This window comes from Lontra canadensis, unplaced genomic scaffold, assembly GCF_010015895.1.
Source record: "Lontra canadensis isolate GAN:19392208 unplaced genomic scaffold, GSC_riverotter_1.0 scaffold23, whole genome shotgun sequence".
In the NCBI taxonomy this organism is placed as follows: domain Eukaryota; kingdom Metazoa; phylum Chordata; class Mammalia; order Carnivora; family Mustelidae; genus Lontra; species Lontra canadensis.
In genome coordinates this window covers 20302092-20319629 of record NW_022631017.1, presented here as the reverse complement: position 1 = coordinate 20319629, position 17538 = coordinate 20302092, and the positions used below count along the sequence as shown (strand labels likewise).

The 17538-nt window shown below is 40.4% G+C and overlaps 1 protein-coding gene across 8 annotated transcripts in view; it reads right to left on the bottom strand.

The window, feature by feature from the left end:
• NCOA7 (nuclear receptor coactivator 7) overlaps nucleotides 1-17538 on the bottom strand; it is a 156525-nt gene that overhangs the window by 25284 nt on the left and 113703 nt on the right. For 7 of the 8 annotated variants that reach the window (XR_004383244.1, XM_032862463.1, XM_032862466.1 and 4 more), the window contains 2 exons: nucleotides 15463-16508; nucleotides 14650-14818 (listed from right to left, as the gene is read on the bottom strand). Coding sequence is in view for 7 of the 8 variants with exons in the window: in XM_032862463.1 (XP_032718354.1) it covers nucleotides 14650-14818; nucleotides 15463-16508 (1215 nt within the window). In the remaining variant the exon portion in view is untranslated. The remainder of the gene's footprint in view (nucleotides 1-14649; nucleotides 14819-15462; nucleotides 16509-17538) is intronic. The other variant, XM_032862467.1, reaches the window with a different exon arrangement.

Below are 17538 nucleotides of genomic sequence, written 5' to 3'. Positions count from 1 at the left end.
GTTCCCAGAAGTCAACCCTTCTGGAAACAAGCCTCGAAGTTCTGGAAATTCCCCTCCTTGTCCTTCTGACTCCCCTTCACCCATTCCTTCCTCCTTTCTGTACCAGCTCTACTCTCACCTTGACTCCTCACTCCCCCACTTTCTCCAGCCATTAGCCCTTCTGGGATTCAAACACTTCAGGCCAATCTTTCCATCTCACCCTCACTGTTGCCCCCTAGAGGTGATGCTTTGATCCTCCTACTCCACCGATCCCTCCAAAGACCTCCCAGAAATAGTCTTGCTGACTCCTCCCTTGAGATGATGGATGTTGCTGGGTTTTCTTACTTGTGCTTAATGGATTACTCAAATCAAAGGCACCTAACCTTGGCCAAGAAAACCCTCCCTCACGGGCTCCCTACTCACCTCTAACACTTCCTGTACTACTCCAAGTGGTAGCTATTCCAGACCTCTGTTTTTGCAAGCCCTCCACCTCTCTCTCCTACCAACCTTCCTCTCTGAACACGCTCCATTGTACCATCCTGATAATGCACTCCCCTCCACTGTCCCTCTTAGCATCCTTCTCTTCAGAAAAAAGACACTTTTCTTTTACGCGTTTTAACCCTCTTGTCTGTATTTCCAACAGTCTTAATGCTTGGTGAATCTCCTCCATTATTTCCACCCCACCTCTCCATGCCTTTAGTCCTTTCATCTTAATCCACAAACCTACTTGCATCTCCCCATCCTTAAACACAAAAGCCTCTGGATTTTGTTTCTCCCTAAAGCTCCCTTCCCATACTTCATCTTCCCTTCAGAACATATTGTTAACATTTGGGTTAGAATAACTTCCAACTTATTTTCATTCCTGAATTCTTCCCTTCTGATTTTATTAACCTTTTAGTAGACACCCTTTCTTAAACCTGCCTCAGATACTATCTGGATGGAGGCAGCTTTAACCTTGTTCCCTTCCACCCTATTTCAGTGAAGCTGATTTTTTTCTTTTTTCTTTTTTTTTTTTTTTAAAATTTTATCTTTTTTTTTGAAAGAGAGAGAGAAAAAGAAAAAAAAAAAAAAAACAAAAAAAAAACAACCCAGGCAGGAGCAGGAGCAGAGGGAGAGGGAAAAGCAGGCTCCCCACCAAGCAGGGAGCTCAATCCCAGGACCTTGGGATCATGACCAGAGCAGAAGGCAGCCTAGTATGCCTCCAGGCGCCCCTGATTTTCTTAAAAGTGACCTTTTGTCAAACTCAACAGACTCAGTCATCATTTGTCTTCACTTCTGAAAGCCTGTTAATGGTTCTTTTGAAATCCTTTCAGTAATTCACCCTGTTTCTGATGAGTCACTGGGTTTCTCTGGCCTCACCTATCTCAGGATTTCTCTGGTCCAGACAATTACCAGTAATTACTGCCAAACAGGCTGCTGTCATGTAGCAATGGGTGTGGTAAACGCATGTGAGCAGGGAAGGAGGTCAAGTGCTGGACTGTAAGAAAGCTGGTATTTAAGGAGGAAACAGTAAAAGTGGTCCTGAAAGGAAGCTAAGACGAAACAACGGGAAGGCAGAAGTGATCTTACAAAATACAAATCTGATCACTTTCACCCAGCTGTATTAAAATCCTTCCAATGTCTCCCTGGAGGTTTTAGGGTAAATTCAAAGTCCTGGGGGTGCCTGAGAGCTCTGTCTTGTGCCTGTCTCCAAAATGTACTCTTTGTTCCAGCTCTGTGTTCTCATACCTTGGCTCCAACAACCATTCTCATGCTGCTGCCTCTTTTCTTTATTATTTATTTATTTATTTATTTATTTTTAAGAAGCATTATAACAAGGGTAAGCCCGGAGGAGAATCATCTCAGGCTGGGATCAGGGCAAGAGGCAGTTACAGGAGGAAGGGAGATGGCATTCCCCACAGGGAATATGTACAAAAAGACATGGCACACGAGAGAGCAGGGTGATGCTAGAAGGAGGGCACAGTGGACATGATTGAGAGAAAGCAGCACAAAGCAGTTGGGTCACTGGCGCCTTCTGCCAGAGGGTTCTGTGATGAGGACTGGGCCAGGGGACCCAGACCCTGCCCTAGAGTGCTCAGGTAGGAGGGAGTAAACAAAAAATCCAGACACAGTTCCAATAGCACAGTGATGGAAGCCAGTGGGTGTCTGAGCTGGGACATGGGCAGAGCGGGAATTCCTGAGGAATGCAATGAAAGAGCCAGACTGAGTCTTTGCCGATTACAATGTCAGGAAAGGAGAAAGAGCGAGCCAGAGGGGCTGGGTCACTGGGTGGGTCAGGGAGAGTCCTGAGCACAAGATAAATTGCTTGGACCTCTCATCCTGCCGCTACTGTTTCCCAAAGTGTACTGGGGCAGTTCTAGCGACTTCAGAAGGTACACAGAGGACCGTAGGTTAATAGCTACACATTTACTTAAAGAAGATTGGCTAAGTAAATAAAAAAGGATAGAAGTCCTTGGAAGACCTCTATTAAGCAAACAGTAGTACAGACGGCACACAGATATGGGGCCATTTGTGGAGGAAGCATGTGAACAAGGGAGGCACGGCTGTGGGGAGTGTGGAGGCAACAGCCGGGGTCTTGCCAGAAGCAGCCTGGCCAGATCTGTGGTTCAGAAAAATTGCTGGGGAGCCAAGGACTGAAGAGCCAGAAAAGCTAGGCCGAGAAACAAAGGCTGTATGGAGCTGGCTACACTGGTGATCCGCCAAGAGCTGGTCAAGGCCACAGCCCACACGTGGCAGCAGACACAGGGAGAAGCTTGCCATGCATACTCCTCCAGGCACGGTACTAGTGCCAACCCATCCAGCAACAGTCGGTACCAAAACCCAGCCCTCGAGCTTTGTTTAAGTTTTCTATTAACCAATTTGGGCTTAATCAAATTTCCTCATAAACTTCAAAGGTCTTTATCATCAACACAAGGTTCCTTCAGGGATCCACCCCAAAGGAGACATCCTACTCAAGTTACAAATCCCCATTCAGCCGTTAAAGTTGTCTTCTGTGGAAAAGAAATTCAAAGGTCAATGATAAAAGTTTTTGAAGGGCAGCAGGCTTATCTCAGAGGCAACAAAGCATTAAGGGAAGGAACAGCTACAGCAGCAGCACAAGTAACTTTCACTAAGTGCATGGACAAGTTCATTTTTTCCTCATAATAACCCCATGAGGCAGCCACTATAGTCACCATCTCTGTTTAATGGAAGAAGAGGGTGCTTACACAGATTGCCTTGACCAACACCACACAGTATGTTAGGGGTGGACTGGGATCAACCTCGGGTCAGATCACGGCCTCAGTCAATATGCTTCACCTTTTCCTTTATAGTTATTATATATATATATATATATATATATATAAAAAATATTTATTATATTATTATTTACTATTGTAGGCATTTTTATATTATTTATTTTATATTATTTATTTATTATTATAGTCATATTTATTATTACAGTCATTTTCTTAAAAGCTCAGCACTGATAAAACTGTAGGGTTCAGGGGCACCTCAGTGTCTCAGTCCGTTAAGTGTCAGACCCTGGGTTTTGGCTCAGATCATGATCTCAGGGTCACGAGACTGAAACTGTGTTGGGCTCTGTGCTCAGCTGACAGTCTGCTTGAGATTCTCTCTCTCTCTCTCTGCCCTCCTCCACCTCTAAAATAAATAAATCTCTAAAGAAACTGTAAGATTAAGGGATATAAAACCTGATGAAAAATCCGAGTTGATGCTTGGAACAAAACATTGCTTTCATACTTTAAGTGTATGGGCTTTAGGCACAATTACAATCTATTTTCTCAAAATTAGCTATGGTGGGATTTTATTTACTATTACCTTTTTTCTTTCTTCTTCTTTTCTTTTCTTTTTTTTTTATAACATAGTTGTGAGGTAAAGTGGAAAAATCACACACATCTAAGATAAAGACCTGAACTGGTCCCATTTGCTGTTAGCTGGGGGCTTTGGGAAAGTTCCTTAATCTCTCTGAGCTTCTAAAATGAACGTAAGAAAACCTAGCTCCTCCTATAGATGTCTGGAGCATTAGATGTATAAGGAAGTTCTGTCTACCTTCAGACAGACCTTTTACAAAGTCCCTTCCATGTGATTATCTAAAATCTTGCTACCACATAGACCAACAAACTGGACCAAAGTGACCCCGAAGCAGTTAGGCATTCTCATCAAGGGTCACTTCACTGGCAGGAAAATAAATTGGGGCTACACATAGGAAGATACAACCCCTAAACCTACCTCATGATTTAAGCAGGAACCATCAGTTTCATAGCTATTATATTAGAAGCATACTTTAGAATACATTAGGCACAGAGAATGGGAAATAATAAGACAAGGAAAGGGATGAACAGAGTAAGAATGTGACTCAGAGAATAAGGAAATACATGTATATGCAGTCCCACCATTCACTTGTATTGTTGATTATAAATTAAAGATACTCCAGTGCACTTCAATCTAAAACATTCCCAGGCTCCATATAGTCATAGATGCCCAGCAAGGCAAAGCACTCTGGACCTCCAGAGGTTGTTACCAGGAAACCACCACCTCTTAAACCCATATCAATGGCCTGACCCAAGGTCCTTCTATGATGAAGGTCATTTCCCTTGCCCTATAAGGTCCCTTTCAGATTCAATATTCTACAACTCTAAATGAAAGCAATGGTTAGTAATGCCCTGGTGTAATAACCATTGTTAAAGGGTCTTGGTGTATTTATAAAAAGGTAATTTATTGGGGCACTTGGGTGGCTCAGGTCATGAACCTGGGATAGAGTCCTGCGTTGGGCTCCTTGCTCAGCAGGAAGTCTGCTTCTCCCTGTGACCCTCCCCGCTCTCATGCTCTCTCAATCTCTCTCTTTCAAATAAATAAATAAAATCTTTAAAAAAATTTATTTATAAATTACCAACTAAATATGCTTCTTTGTCCTGGTTCACCAAAAATAATAGGACAGTTCTTTTGAGAATCCTTGATCAGAACAATAATTACAGTGATAAAAAGGATCACTTAAAAATAAGTAGAAACTAGAAGTTTCTATTAATGTCAGTGCTGGAGGCCTTAGGCTGGCAGGCCATAGCCTTGGACTCAGCATCTGTACTTCTCTTTGTTAATTATATAGTGGCTGATACTTAAAAATTGGGGAGATTTGACAGACATAATCCATCTTTCAATTTATTTTGAAAAAGATGGGAAGATCAAGCAACACCAGGCTCAGGTTCCCACACAGAGCATTCAGCTGGAGGGACACAGGTATGCAGCAGCTGTTCCCTAGGGCAGCTCCTTAACACTGGCCCCCCAGCCTCCCTCCCTCCAGTCCTCCATCTGGCTCCTACAGGCATCCAGGCTTGCACTAATTACTGTTTCTGCATACTTACTCCCAAACAGTGTGTGCGGCCCCCATCGGCATTAACTATCCTGCAGTGGAGACAGGCCCCACGCTATGCTCCACAGTGCGGGCGTCCACTCCTCCAGCAGAGAGCACAGCCACCACAGTGATGAGCTCCTCTGAAGGGGGTTATTTTTTCATGAACTTGGATCTGGCTACAGAGTCACTGATTAACTTGAGGCATTTGCCAAAGCTGGTTACTGAAATTACTGAAGGGTAGCTGCCTAATAGTGCTTCTGGAAGGGGATGATGAATTTCTAGACCATTAACTTAATGAGACGAAAGGTAAGGTGACCAGAAAAAGAATGAGAGGAAGAGGTATCACTGCAAAACATTTTAAAGCATGATTTTAAAGCATTAAAAAAAAAAAATACTGGCATCACTAACTAATAATTCTATGGCTTCTACTTGTACAGCAGTTTCCCAGAACTTCAACTTGTGTTAAATACGAAGGAAGATCATTCCTTTAGGGTTTATTTTGGAGATCCCCCTTTTTTCCTTTAATAGTAACACTTTTACCTGAAACATCACAATAAGAATACAGTATGATATGTGTTATACTTGAAAATCACAGGGCTTGTATTCTCAAGTGTATCTGGTTTAGCTACGTAGGACCTAAACTGTTCTAGAAAGTACAGTACTTTAAAGGCTATTTAACACTATGGTCTTAGTGGCATTGACAGTTATTAAAGACTTCAATTTAGCCCTGACCCTGCTAAAAAACAAGATGACTTTGGATCAGAAAATGCAGCACTAACCATGGTTAAAGATTTCAAGCTAGAAAAGTAGGTTAGTTTTTGATTCCTTTAATTTATGCTTCTTTCTTCAAGGAAAATGCTCTTGAGAGCACTTTGCTTAGTCTTCACGATGGTCCTTATGATTTGGACATTTTTTCCTCATAAATCTAGTTTAATTAGAGAATCAGCTTTTTTATGATTTTGCTTGTTACCGCAAAAGTAATGCATGCAAACTAAATGCATGCCCAACATTTAATGGCAAAGCAAGATGCGTTTACGAAAAAGCAGTTTACAAAATACATATATACCCACACATACACACACACCCACAATTATCAGATACAGACAGATACACACATGCTATCATTACATTCATTCATACATAGAAGAAAGGCCCAAAGTCTACAAAAATAAAAATACATTGTAGTTAGCTTGGTGTAACAAATTTGAGCTTTTTTTTTTTTTTTTTTGCCTTTTTGTATTTTTCTAATTATATAAAGTCTGTGCATTATTTTAGTTTTAAGGAATAAGGTATTTCAATATTTCGATATTTTTATCTATGAGAATATAAGCTAATTTATTCATGCATCCATCCAATTAACATTTAGGGTATATTACCTACTAGATCCTATACTGTTTTTAGGACACGGTGTCAATAGCCCCAAGTAGTCCACACCCATAGAAGAGTGTATGTAGGAAGTATTATGACAGAGGTGGGGGTACACTACATCTAAACTAGACAGGGAAAGTCTCTTAGAGGAGACATTTGAACTAATAAATGTATGTAGGGGAGGTGGGTAATGGGGTGGGACATGGGAAGGGAAAGCTGAGCATCCCAAGCACATCAGTCAGTATGTCGGATTCACCTTTCCTACCACTGAAACTCAGCCACGTCCACAGAAGGGGCAGAATGGGAGCTAGAGATCCTAGTGATACAAAGTGGATAGAATAAGCTAGATGCAGTAATGGACCGAGGTGGGAAGATGACGAGGAGCAAGATTCTGTCCACATTCTGGCCCTGGGGACTGAGTAGCTGGTGGCAGCAGTTACTGTGATGGAGAAAACTGGAGGCAGGAGTTGTGGGGATAGTGGCAGGGACAAAAGTAGAAATAAGAGCCCCCATGTAGGGTATGATCTGCCTTGAGTTTGTTTGATCCTTGGATGATCTAAATATTGAGAACCATCAGGTGTATACATGTTTGGGGCTCAGTAGGAAGTTTTACATTGAAGATAACTGGCCATGACTGGCGTATAAGAAAGAATTAATTAGGTGCAGGCAATTGTATATATAGTGAGAACAGGTTATTTAAGGGGTAACACTGAATGAGGAAACAGAAGAAGAAAGGACTGGGAAGGAATGACAGAAGGAAAGAGAGTGTCAAGAAATGGATGATGGGAGGTGCCTGGGTGGCTCAGTTGTTGGGTGTCTGCCTTCGGCTCAGGTCGTGATGCTGGGGTCCGGGGATTGAGTCTCGCATCAGGCTCCCTGCTCTGCGGGAAGCCTGCTTCTCCCTTTCCCACTCCCCCTGCTTGTGTCCCTTTGCTGTCTTTCTGTCAAATAAAATCTTAAAAAAAAAAAAAAAAGAAAAGAAAAAGAAGTGGATGATGGTCAATGGTATCAAGCGCTATAGAATGTGAGGGTAAAAATAAGGACCTAATAATTTCCCTTTGTTTATCACAATATGGAGGACACCTCACAGATTCTAGCATTCCATTCCAAATCCAAAGCTGCAGGATGTTCAGGGAAGGATCTGGGTACTCTGTATGTTTAAAGGCTCCTAGATGATTTTATTACAAAGCTAAGTTGGGCATCCACCCATCTAAGCCATGAGTTCTTTGTTAACTCTACATACTTTCATCTCTGTGCTACAGAACACATTCCTTCACAAGCTTTAGTCCTCAATATTTCTGAATTTAGAAACAGAGATTGCTCCTGTAAGAGGAAAAGGTGCCAGACTTCAACTGCTCCCCCGCTCCCCAACTCCCCCCACTCCCGAGTGCCTCTGCGTCTGTGGGTTGTTCACCAGTCAAGTGTGGGTTGAGAAAAGATGGTTACTGCCAGTCTAGGGCATTATCACTGTGGGGGCACTATTCTGGGAAACAAAGGATTTACACAGCTGGAGAAGAGAAGGGACTACCCGAGTTCAGGAATATAGTGTTTTTAAAAGATGCCAAGCTAGAAAGGTCCTAGGCCTTACAGGCAAAAACCCATAAAGTGACCAATCTTAGTAAAGTCACAGATTTAGGCAAATGAAGAAAAAGTGAGGAAGGTAGGCCATTCTGTAAATAGCTTTAACAAAAAACATGGGGTTTAAACTTTAGTTCCAAAGGCTTAGGATATTTTTTTGTGGCAATGTGACATGATCAAAAGACCTTTTGAGAAGATTATTTTGACCATAAGGTAACAAAATAGATTTTAAGGGGAGGAACTAGAGAATAGGGAGCCGTAGTTTAGGTTCAAGCACTGTGTTCACAGAAGCGTCACATAAAATAAAGTCACCAGACCTTGTGACATGAGCTTCAGAGGAAGGAATATTGTAGTGTTCTGTTTGTTCGGGGCCAGATAACCACCGTAGCACATAAAAGTTCATTCTAATAATAAGCCAATGCTAGAACCAGCCTGCAATCAAGTTAAGCTACCTAATATTACAGGAAGGACACCGTAGCCAAGCTCTTTATTTCTATACAACGTTGTCATTAGACCACCTCAGTTCAAACAGTGAGCACCCATGGGGTAGCACCCATAAAGTATCAGTCACTTCCTCTCCGCATAATTAGTGAAACACGTCTAGTCAGAGGGAGAGCACTTCGGCAAGGTCCAAGGATAGGAATCAATCTGGGGATGCTACAAATTTTCATTCCCTTGCTAGTCAAGAAACGACCTTGAATGTTTGCAGTATCTCCCATCCCTGTTTCTGTGATGTCTACATAAAGGGTATAATTACAGCAGTTTCAGCTGCCTGCCTGATCTAGTTAGGAGAATGGGATTTGAAATCAAATGGATCTGATATCTGCCTGTTTGAGCAAGTTGTCGAAAACCAGTACGTCCCACTTTCCTCATTTCTAAAAGGCAAAGTAACACTACACACCTCACAAAGCACTCCTGAGTTTTAAGTGAGAGAACCACCCAGAGCACCATGCCAGGGAAGGGCTCAGGAAACAGGCACTGAGCACTCTGCCTGCCCTCTTAGCCCTCTCTCCAAGCTGGGGAAGCTGAATGTTGAGCTCGTATTCTCCCCTTGACTTAAGAGCAGCAATGCTGCTTCTGATGGTGGAGGTATCACGGGAACATCATTTAAAAGTAAGTGTTCAACTACAATAATCTGATGCACTTTATAAAGCTGTGATTCAGGCACCAGAATTCTATCAGGCTCCAAAGAAGCTTGGACTCATGGTTTAAAAATGAATACAATTTCAGACAGATGGCCATCACGAAAAGCTCAGTACAGGTAGCTTTCAAGCTTCACTCTAAATATTCCAAAGCTAAGAGTGAACCCTTCTGAAAGATGAGAAGACGACACACAGATAGTTAAAAGGTAGATCCTGACCAGGATCTGCCATCAACCAGTCACTCCTAACCATACAGCATAGCTTTGATGACCAAGAGGTTACATATATGGTCTTTGTATGTATGGCTGTTACTTCTGGAAATGTGAAAAAGGGAAATAAATCTCAAATTCTATGTACTACAGTAAAGACTTTAAGACTGATGGATATCAGACTTATATAGTCTATATATATATATGTAAAAGTCTTTAAACACACACACACACACACACATATAAAATCTTTAAATACATATAAATCTTTATATATATGAACACCCAAGTAATCTCCTAGAATTAAAATATAAGTAGAGATAAAATAAGTGAGCTATATTCTATTATCCCAATATCAGGAAAAATAGCAGAAAATTAAACTAAGAAATTCCTATAAAAACCTATTAAAAGAATAACAACTATGAGCATAAATCTATTCTAGATAGAGATAAGCACTGACTATGGACCATATTTAACCACAAAACACCTATTACTTGTCCATGGGATGGGTTTCCATTGACTACAGTTGAGGGAAATGCAGACCTAAAGAAAAGGCACTGCTGCTAAAAATGGGGTCTTGCTCTTGCTTCCATGCTTTCAGCTAGGCGACCATGCAGAGCTTGTCTAGAACTTGTCTAACTCTCTAACTGCCTGAGTTAGAGAGTCCAGAATCTCTAACTCAGGCAGTAGTACTTACTGCCCACAGATGGGATGTGAGAAGCGTGCATACAACATGGATAGCACCTTTTAACAGGACAGCTACCTGTGAGCTCCTGGGTATGTTACTCATTACAATTTTGAAAGAATTAAACAACTCAACTTTTATAAAATGCATCAGTTACTCTTGACGTTACAGAAGGAAATACCATGCTTTCTAAAGTAGAATCAACTTAACTTGTACTTGAGGAGTTTATTCTAAGTGTGGACAGGCACAAACTCTAACTATCTTATATAAATCAAAGTGCTTGCTGATCTTAATGAGAAGCTTATAGAGAACATGGTATTTTAGAATAATTATTAAATATATATTTGTACATCAAGGTATACATAAATTTTTATTACTAAATAAAGAGCCTCAGGCCACTACTGACCTTACTATATAAACAAATATCATATATGAAGCACTCAGCTTTAAAACAAAATGTATTTATTTATTTTTGAAGATTTTATCTACCCGTTTGAGAGAGAGATAATAAGAGAGAGAGATCAAGCATGATCGGGGTAGGGAGGTTAGAGGAAGAGGGAGAAGCAGACTCCCCTGCTGAGCAGGGAGCCCAAAACAAAAATGATTTTAAAGTGGCGCCTGGGTGGCTCAGTTGGTTGAGCAGCTGCCTTTGGCTAGCATCATGATCCCAGAGTCCTGGGATCGAGCCCCACATCGGGCTCCCTGCTCAGTGGAGAGCCTGCTGCTTCTCCCTCTCCCTCTGGGGAGCATGTGTTGCTGCATAAGCAGCAACCACTGCTTATGCTCTCTTTGTGTCAAATAAATAAATAAAATTGTTAAAACAAAACAAAACAAAAACGATTTTAAAGCTGCATTTGCTTCCTTACCAAACTGATAAAGAATCATATGACTTAGATTTCCCATCACATGGAGAAAAGGGGACTCTGATGCCAGTGGTATACAAATTGTCACACACTTCCACGTGCCCTAAACATATCCCGTGAATTGGTAAGACTATCTTAAGGATTTTATAAAGATGTTTAATGTAATACTGCTTTTAATGGCAAAAAAATCGGAACCACCTAACATCCAAAGCAGGAGCGTCACTAAATCATTCAGGGAATGTATTAGGAGTGCTATGTTGTTCGTATATCTATAATAACATACTATTTCATGTAGAAAATGTGTATAACATTAAGTGCAGGAAAAAGCAGATTGCAAAATAAATTCTGCTCCCCCCAATATACCTGTGTGTTCAAGTGTAGCTAAGATTATTGTAGCATAATTATTTTCAAGTATAAAAAAATTTTAAAACACCCACAGGCTCTCCCTTTCCTTTCTCTTATTAGCTTACTTATTACATGAATCACACTAACCAATTAATTCAGTTTGGATTTAACATTTATGCATGACTTGGCAAATTCTACACAGTTCCTGCCATTTAATTCCATCTTATTTTAAAAGCTGGATAATAGGAAATCAATTACTCTAAAACATTTCACAGGTAGAGATCATAAGGAATTCGGGATAAAAAGATGTTTCAAGGGTACCTGGGTGGCTTAGTTGGTTAAGCAACTGCCTTTGGCTCAGGTCCTGATCCTGGAGTCCCAGGATCGAGTCCCACATTGGGCTCCCAGCTCTGCGGGGAGTCTGCTTCTCCTTCTGACCCTCTCCCCGCTCTCATTCTCTCTCTCTCAAGTAAATAAATAAATAAATAAATAAAACCTTAAAAAAAAAAAAAAGGCTGTTTCAATATGAACAGGAATTATTGGTTCTTTCTAGAAAAAGAAATAGGGGCACCTGGGTGGCTCAGTGGGTTAAGGCCTCTGCCTTCAGATCAGGTCATGATCCCGGGGTTCTGGGATAGAGCCCTGCATCAGGCTCTCTGCTCAGCGGAGAGCCCTTCCTCTCTCTGCCTGCCTCTCTGCCTGCTTGTGGTGTCTCTCTCTGTGTCAAGTAAATAAAAAATAAAATAAAATAAAAAAAGAAATAATCTCAGTATTAAGAAAAAAGACAATTGCATTTTTCACATAGAACAGTATCCAAATCTATGAAATACAATCCTATCAAGTTTCTAAAAAGAACTAGGAACTATTTCAAGAGTTTTTCATAAGCTTCTAAAGGTAGACTCTCAATCTTATTTATCTAGAACTAGCCCAACACCTGCCCGGTCCTATGCACTCAGTAAGTATTCAGACATGATCTAACTACTTAATGCTCCACAGTGACCCTTTTTCCAAATTAAGAAACTATATTTCAAATGGATAAAGTACCTCATTCTAAGGCACACTATTCCTAGGGATTCTCATTCATCACTGCCTGATTTTGTGACTCACTATTCCATGAGCCAGAGCTGGGCAGCCCAAGACTCCACATGCCCTCCAGGGCAGGGCATGAGATGGTCGTCTTCTTACACCCGGGACAGCTGCTAGTATAGACTTGTACAGAATCAAGGGGCAAAAATACATGCCTGTCAACACTACAGACCTTCTCATTTGTATTCTATCAATTTCGGGTTTCCTTCCAGATAAATTATTTCTTTAGGAGCAAGAAGGTAGCCGAAGGCAGCCACTCAACCGACTGAGCCACCCAGATGCCCCTGAGTGTGGGACTTCTGATTTTGGCTCAGGTCATAATCTCAGGGTCCTGAGAGAGAGCCCCACCTTGGGCTCATGCCTAGCACGGAGCCTGCTTGAGCCCCTCTCCTTTTCCCTCTGCCCCCACCCACCTCTCTCTAAATAAATAAATAAATAAAATTAAAAGCCCACAAAAACCACCTGTATTAGAGATCAAAGAGAAGTATTTCAACATTACAGATTTGTTCTGGGTTAAAAAAGGACAGTAATATAAGAACTGCATGTGTGGGATTGCTATACTTATTCTATAAAAGTCCTTGGTGTGCACGGTTTCATTAAAGATAATAAAATAGATTAAAAAAACCACAATTTCCTTATATTATAAATAATACATGTGCCCAAAGAAAAAGTGATACTTATAACAGGTGATTCTTCTGGTTGACTCTGTAAGTCCACCTCACCAGCAACATGGATGAAAGTTTCAGTGCTCTGTTTTCCTCATCTAAAAAATCAGGAGTGGGCCCAAATCTCTAAGGAATTGTTGACTGTGAAATTTGATTTTAGAACTCTCATTTTACCAGGTCTTCAGAAACTTAACATTGCTTCTGTTAAACATTTTTAAATAAAAAAAGACCTTCATTTTCCTTTTAATCTCTCCAATATCCTGAAAGTTTCCATGAAACACCGCGGCGGTTGCAGGCATGGGTAGGAAAGTATAAGACACAAACAAAACTTTTGTTGAATGTCCATGTTAACACAGCTTTGTATCTAAGACAGGGAACAGATATGGGCAAATTCATTAATTAAAATCCCATTAACTATTTCTCAGGTTAAACTATAATTTATTACAACAGGGCAACTCCCTTGATGAGAATTATTCTGGATACTAATCAACTAGAAGGTGTGCCCTTGCTTGGAATTTAATTCTGCTTTATTAACAGTTCATGCCTAAGGAAATTTGCTGACTATGTTCGTTCTTGGCAGGTGTGTTAGCCAAGAGGTCTGCCCAGATGATAATGTTAACAACTAGGTAGGAAGAGGAAAGGTATGTTATGAGTTTTACAATTTTGAAAACGAACTGCAAGACCTTTGTAAAGAGATTTTTATTCTACCACACATACAAAAGGAAAACACTTAATTTTTCCTAAAAATAGTATCTCCTAACTATTTTCTATTATAAAGATGTCCCTAATGATGTACCACTAAAAAAATTCTGTACCACTGGGCCTGCCATCCCAGACTCATATAACCAGTAACACTTCTTCTTTGGCAGTTTTAAATATACAAATCTCTCTAGAGGGTACAGTCCCTCAGACCCACCCAGGTGATCCCACATCATCTCAGCTGCTAAGTCACTGAGACTCCCTCCTCAAGGCCAAAGCAACCGTTAGTTCCCTAGAATAATAAGCACCTCAAGAATTGCACCCATGCCTGTCTCCTGCCCTTAGAGAGGTTTCGATCTGGTCCACAGTAGTCTTTTATTCTCAACAGAATTGCACTTCCAATTACCAACACTTGAGAATATCTAAATCTTCCTTCATTTAAAATTCAACTGTGTAGGAAGTCATAAAAGGGTTTCAGCACGGGTGACCTCAAATTTGCTAAACTGAAGCCACTCATTAGCAGAAAACGACTCAAAAAAGTCCTCCTAGAAATTCTAAAAGATACAATTAAGAGAAATGTCTTATTCAAAAATAAGATTAACTATTTAAAGAGCTAAAATAAAAAAATTAAGGTGCAGTTAGATTCTAGTAGCCCAACATTTTCCATTTTAGCCCCCAATTACCTCTCCCGAGGAACGGCAAACCAGTACTCTGGCTGCTTTCTTCGTTTGCCATACTGCTGGACCATGGCTGCGCTCTGAGTGGCAAAGGATTTTCTCATTGGCTTTCCTACTTTAATACATAGAAACATGGGTGGGGTCTTGCTTTTCTCCTCTTTTGAAGGAAGCATATCTGAGTCATACATGGGAAAAAAAAACAAACTTTCCTCAATATTGACAATACTGGTGAAAGTAAAACCTTTCAACTTGTAAAGAACAGTTCCCAATCCCCTCTTAGTGACAAAAAAATCAAAATATATGACAAAAACACCATCATATTAGAACTAATCACATTTTCCAGACCTTCTTTGGCACAAAAAGGACAAGGTTTGCAGTTTCAGTTGGTTCTGCATCACGGAAGATGCGACATGCTGGGAATAAGCATAAAAACCCACGCAATGCGGCACTTCACAAGGATACCTCCCAAGGAATGACACTGAGGACCCACTTACACCATAAGGCAATCAGGCTTAGCACTGAATTATCTTAAAAAACATTTCAAACCCCTTTAGATTTAAAAGTTCAAGGTGAAAAGGAAAAGTTCCTTGAAATTAAAAAACAAACTACTTTTGACCTAGAAATCTAGGTCACAGTTCAAGTTCCAAAATAGATACTATCTAATGCTAAGTTTTTTCCCAATTAATGTTATCAGTAAAGAATACCGTCTGTTGAGAGAACACCATTCTCAAACAATTGTCCTAATCTCGCTTGTATTCACAAGTTTCAGAAAGCCAACCATACAGCAGGCTATAAAGATACTAAAGAGAAGTGGCTTACCTTCAATGGGTACCTGAATTCTCTTTAACAGCCACAGCTGAATTTCAGACTTATTATCCATTTGCGCGCCTTGGCAGCTGTTGTCCAGAGTAGATTCTGAAGAGGCGTCTAAAGACCCTTTATTCACATTTTCTTCTGTAGAAGACGCCAGTTGCAATGGGAGGGACACTCTGTCTTTCACCCAGGTTTTATCTGGCTCCTTATTGCCCTCAGTTGGGGGACCACCCACCTGGGGAAGAGAACTACTAAGGGTGATATCTATTCCCACTGGCTCAGTCTTTTTGTCATCACTTAATTCTGCCTTCTGCAAGTTTTCAGTTAACTGTGACCCTTCTTTGTTCTTATTAAGGTAATACTCAATGAGTTTAACTTTATCAAGATCTTCATGTATGTTCAGTGTGTTTTCCACCTGGCTTTCCGGGGAACCAGACTGCTTGTCCACCTCTGGCATTATATCTTGCTTCTCACAGGTTTCTAAATCTAGGGCCCCCTTCAGTTCGGCATCATTATCTGCTCCTGAAAAGTTCAGGGCTGACTGGACCTGCATTTCTGTAGTAGAACCGATGATGTGGGACTTAGCCTTCCTTAGCTCTCTTGGGTCAAGAGAAAGGCACTCCTTTGAGGTGTCTCTTTTGTCCATTCCACTGTCGGGTTGAGAAGAAAGTTCTTCCAAGTCAACAAAGTCATCATCTTCCCCTAAAAGGGAATTTTCTTTGGCTATAGATTCAAATGCAGCACGAGTGTCAGAAGGCTCCTTGCTGACCTTAGTCACTGTAGTAGATCCACTGGTTGCCTCTGTAGAAGATTCCAGTATCTTTAACTTTCCTGACAGAGAGCTGTCTGAGGGCTTCATGTATGTGTGTTCTGTTGACTTCTCCAAAGGTCTTACTGATTTGGAATCCGAAGTGATGCTTCTCTCCCCATTCTGTTGCCGTTTTTCCTTGTTGAGAGACTTGAACTTACTGAAGGGGTTGATGTCTTTTTCTGAAGCCAGGTCTTCCCATTCTCCAGGCCTGTACAGAGGACAAAGATCCTGAGGTAGGTCACTGTCGGGGGAAAAATGGTGGGTGCACATGGAATGTTAAAAACAAAACCAAAAACAAAATGGAGGAAAGGCAAAAATTAAAACAAAACCCAACTAAAAACTAAAACATAAATATACCACAACTTAAATTTATGTTGAAATGATTTCAGAATAAGGAAATGAAATCAAGAAATTGACTTCAAAAATGAAACATAAATAAATCACATGAAGGGGTAAAACAAAGAACCATGAGAGCTGCATATCCTACTAGAAGGAATGAATGATTTTTGAAGTCATTTATGAACATGGAGATATCACCTACCAGATTTTTAATGATGAAACAATGTTTCTGATATTCATGAAGGAAAGGACCAAGGAAATGTTTTAGTACTATGACCTAAATTCTTTAAGTATTCAAAACTGTTCCTTTTTATAAAATAGGATATAAACCAACTACATTAATTCTGAATGGCTCATTGACTGAGTAGCTACTCATTTAACTATTTTATAAATTACTAGCCCTGAACCCTAACTTTGAGTTTCAGCACTTGGACCTGATGTTTCCAGTAATAGATTCCTTCTACTCCTGAGGGAGATGCAAGAATCTTTGTCCTCTGTATAGTGACTATACAGCACTTGCTCCATTTTACACTTAAAATTTATAGAAAAGAAAATCAAGTAAGCTCTTACAATACTTAGGTTAAAATTCTTAATTTCTTGACTCATAGCAACACCATTTTACTTTATGGTAATGGGCACTGGTTTATCAGCTGAAACATACTGTCCCTTAACAACAGATGCTTTTCTACCCAGATCTGAATGACACGAGAATATTGATTAGACATGTTTTCCAAAGTTTAAAACAAATGCTCGGGAAATATAATCTTTGAGCCTTGACTGGCACGATTTTGCATAACCTGTATTTTCACTTACCTTAGTACTGATACGGGGTTTAAACACAGATATATAAAGACCCTTTTTAAAAAGAACATTTTTAGATTTCAGAAATAATTTTGTTTTCTAAAAAGGCTAGATCACATTCAGGTACTACT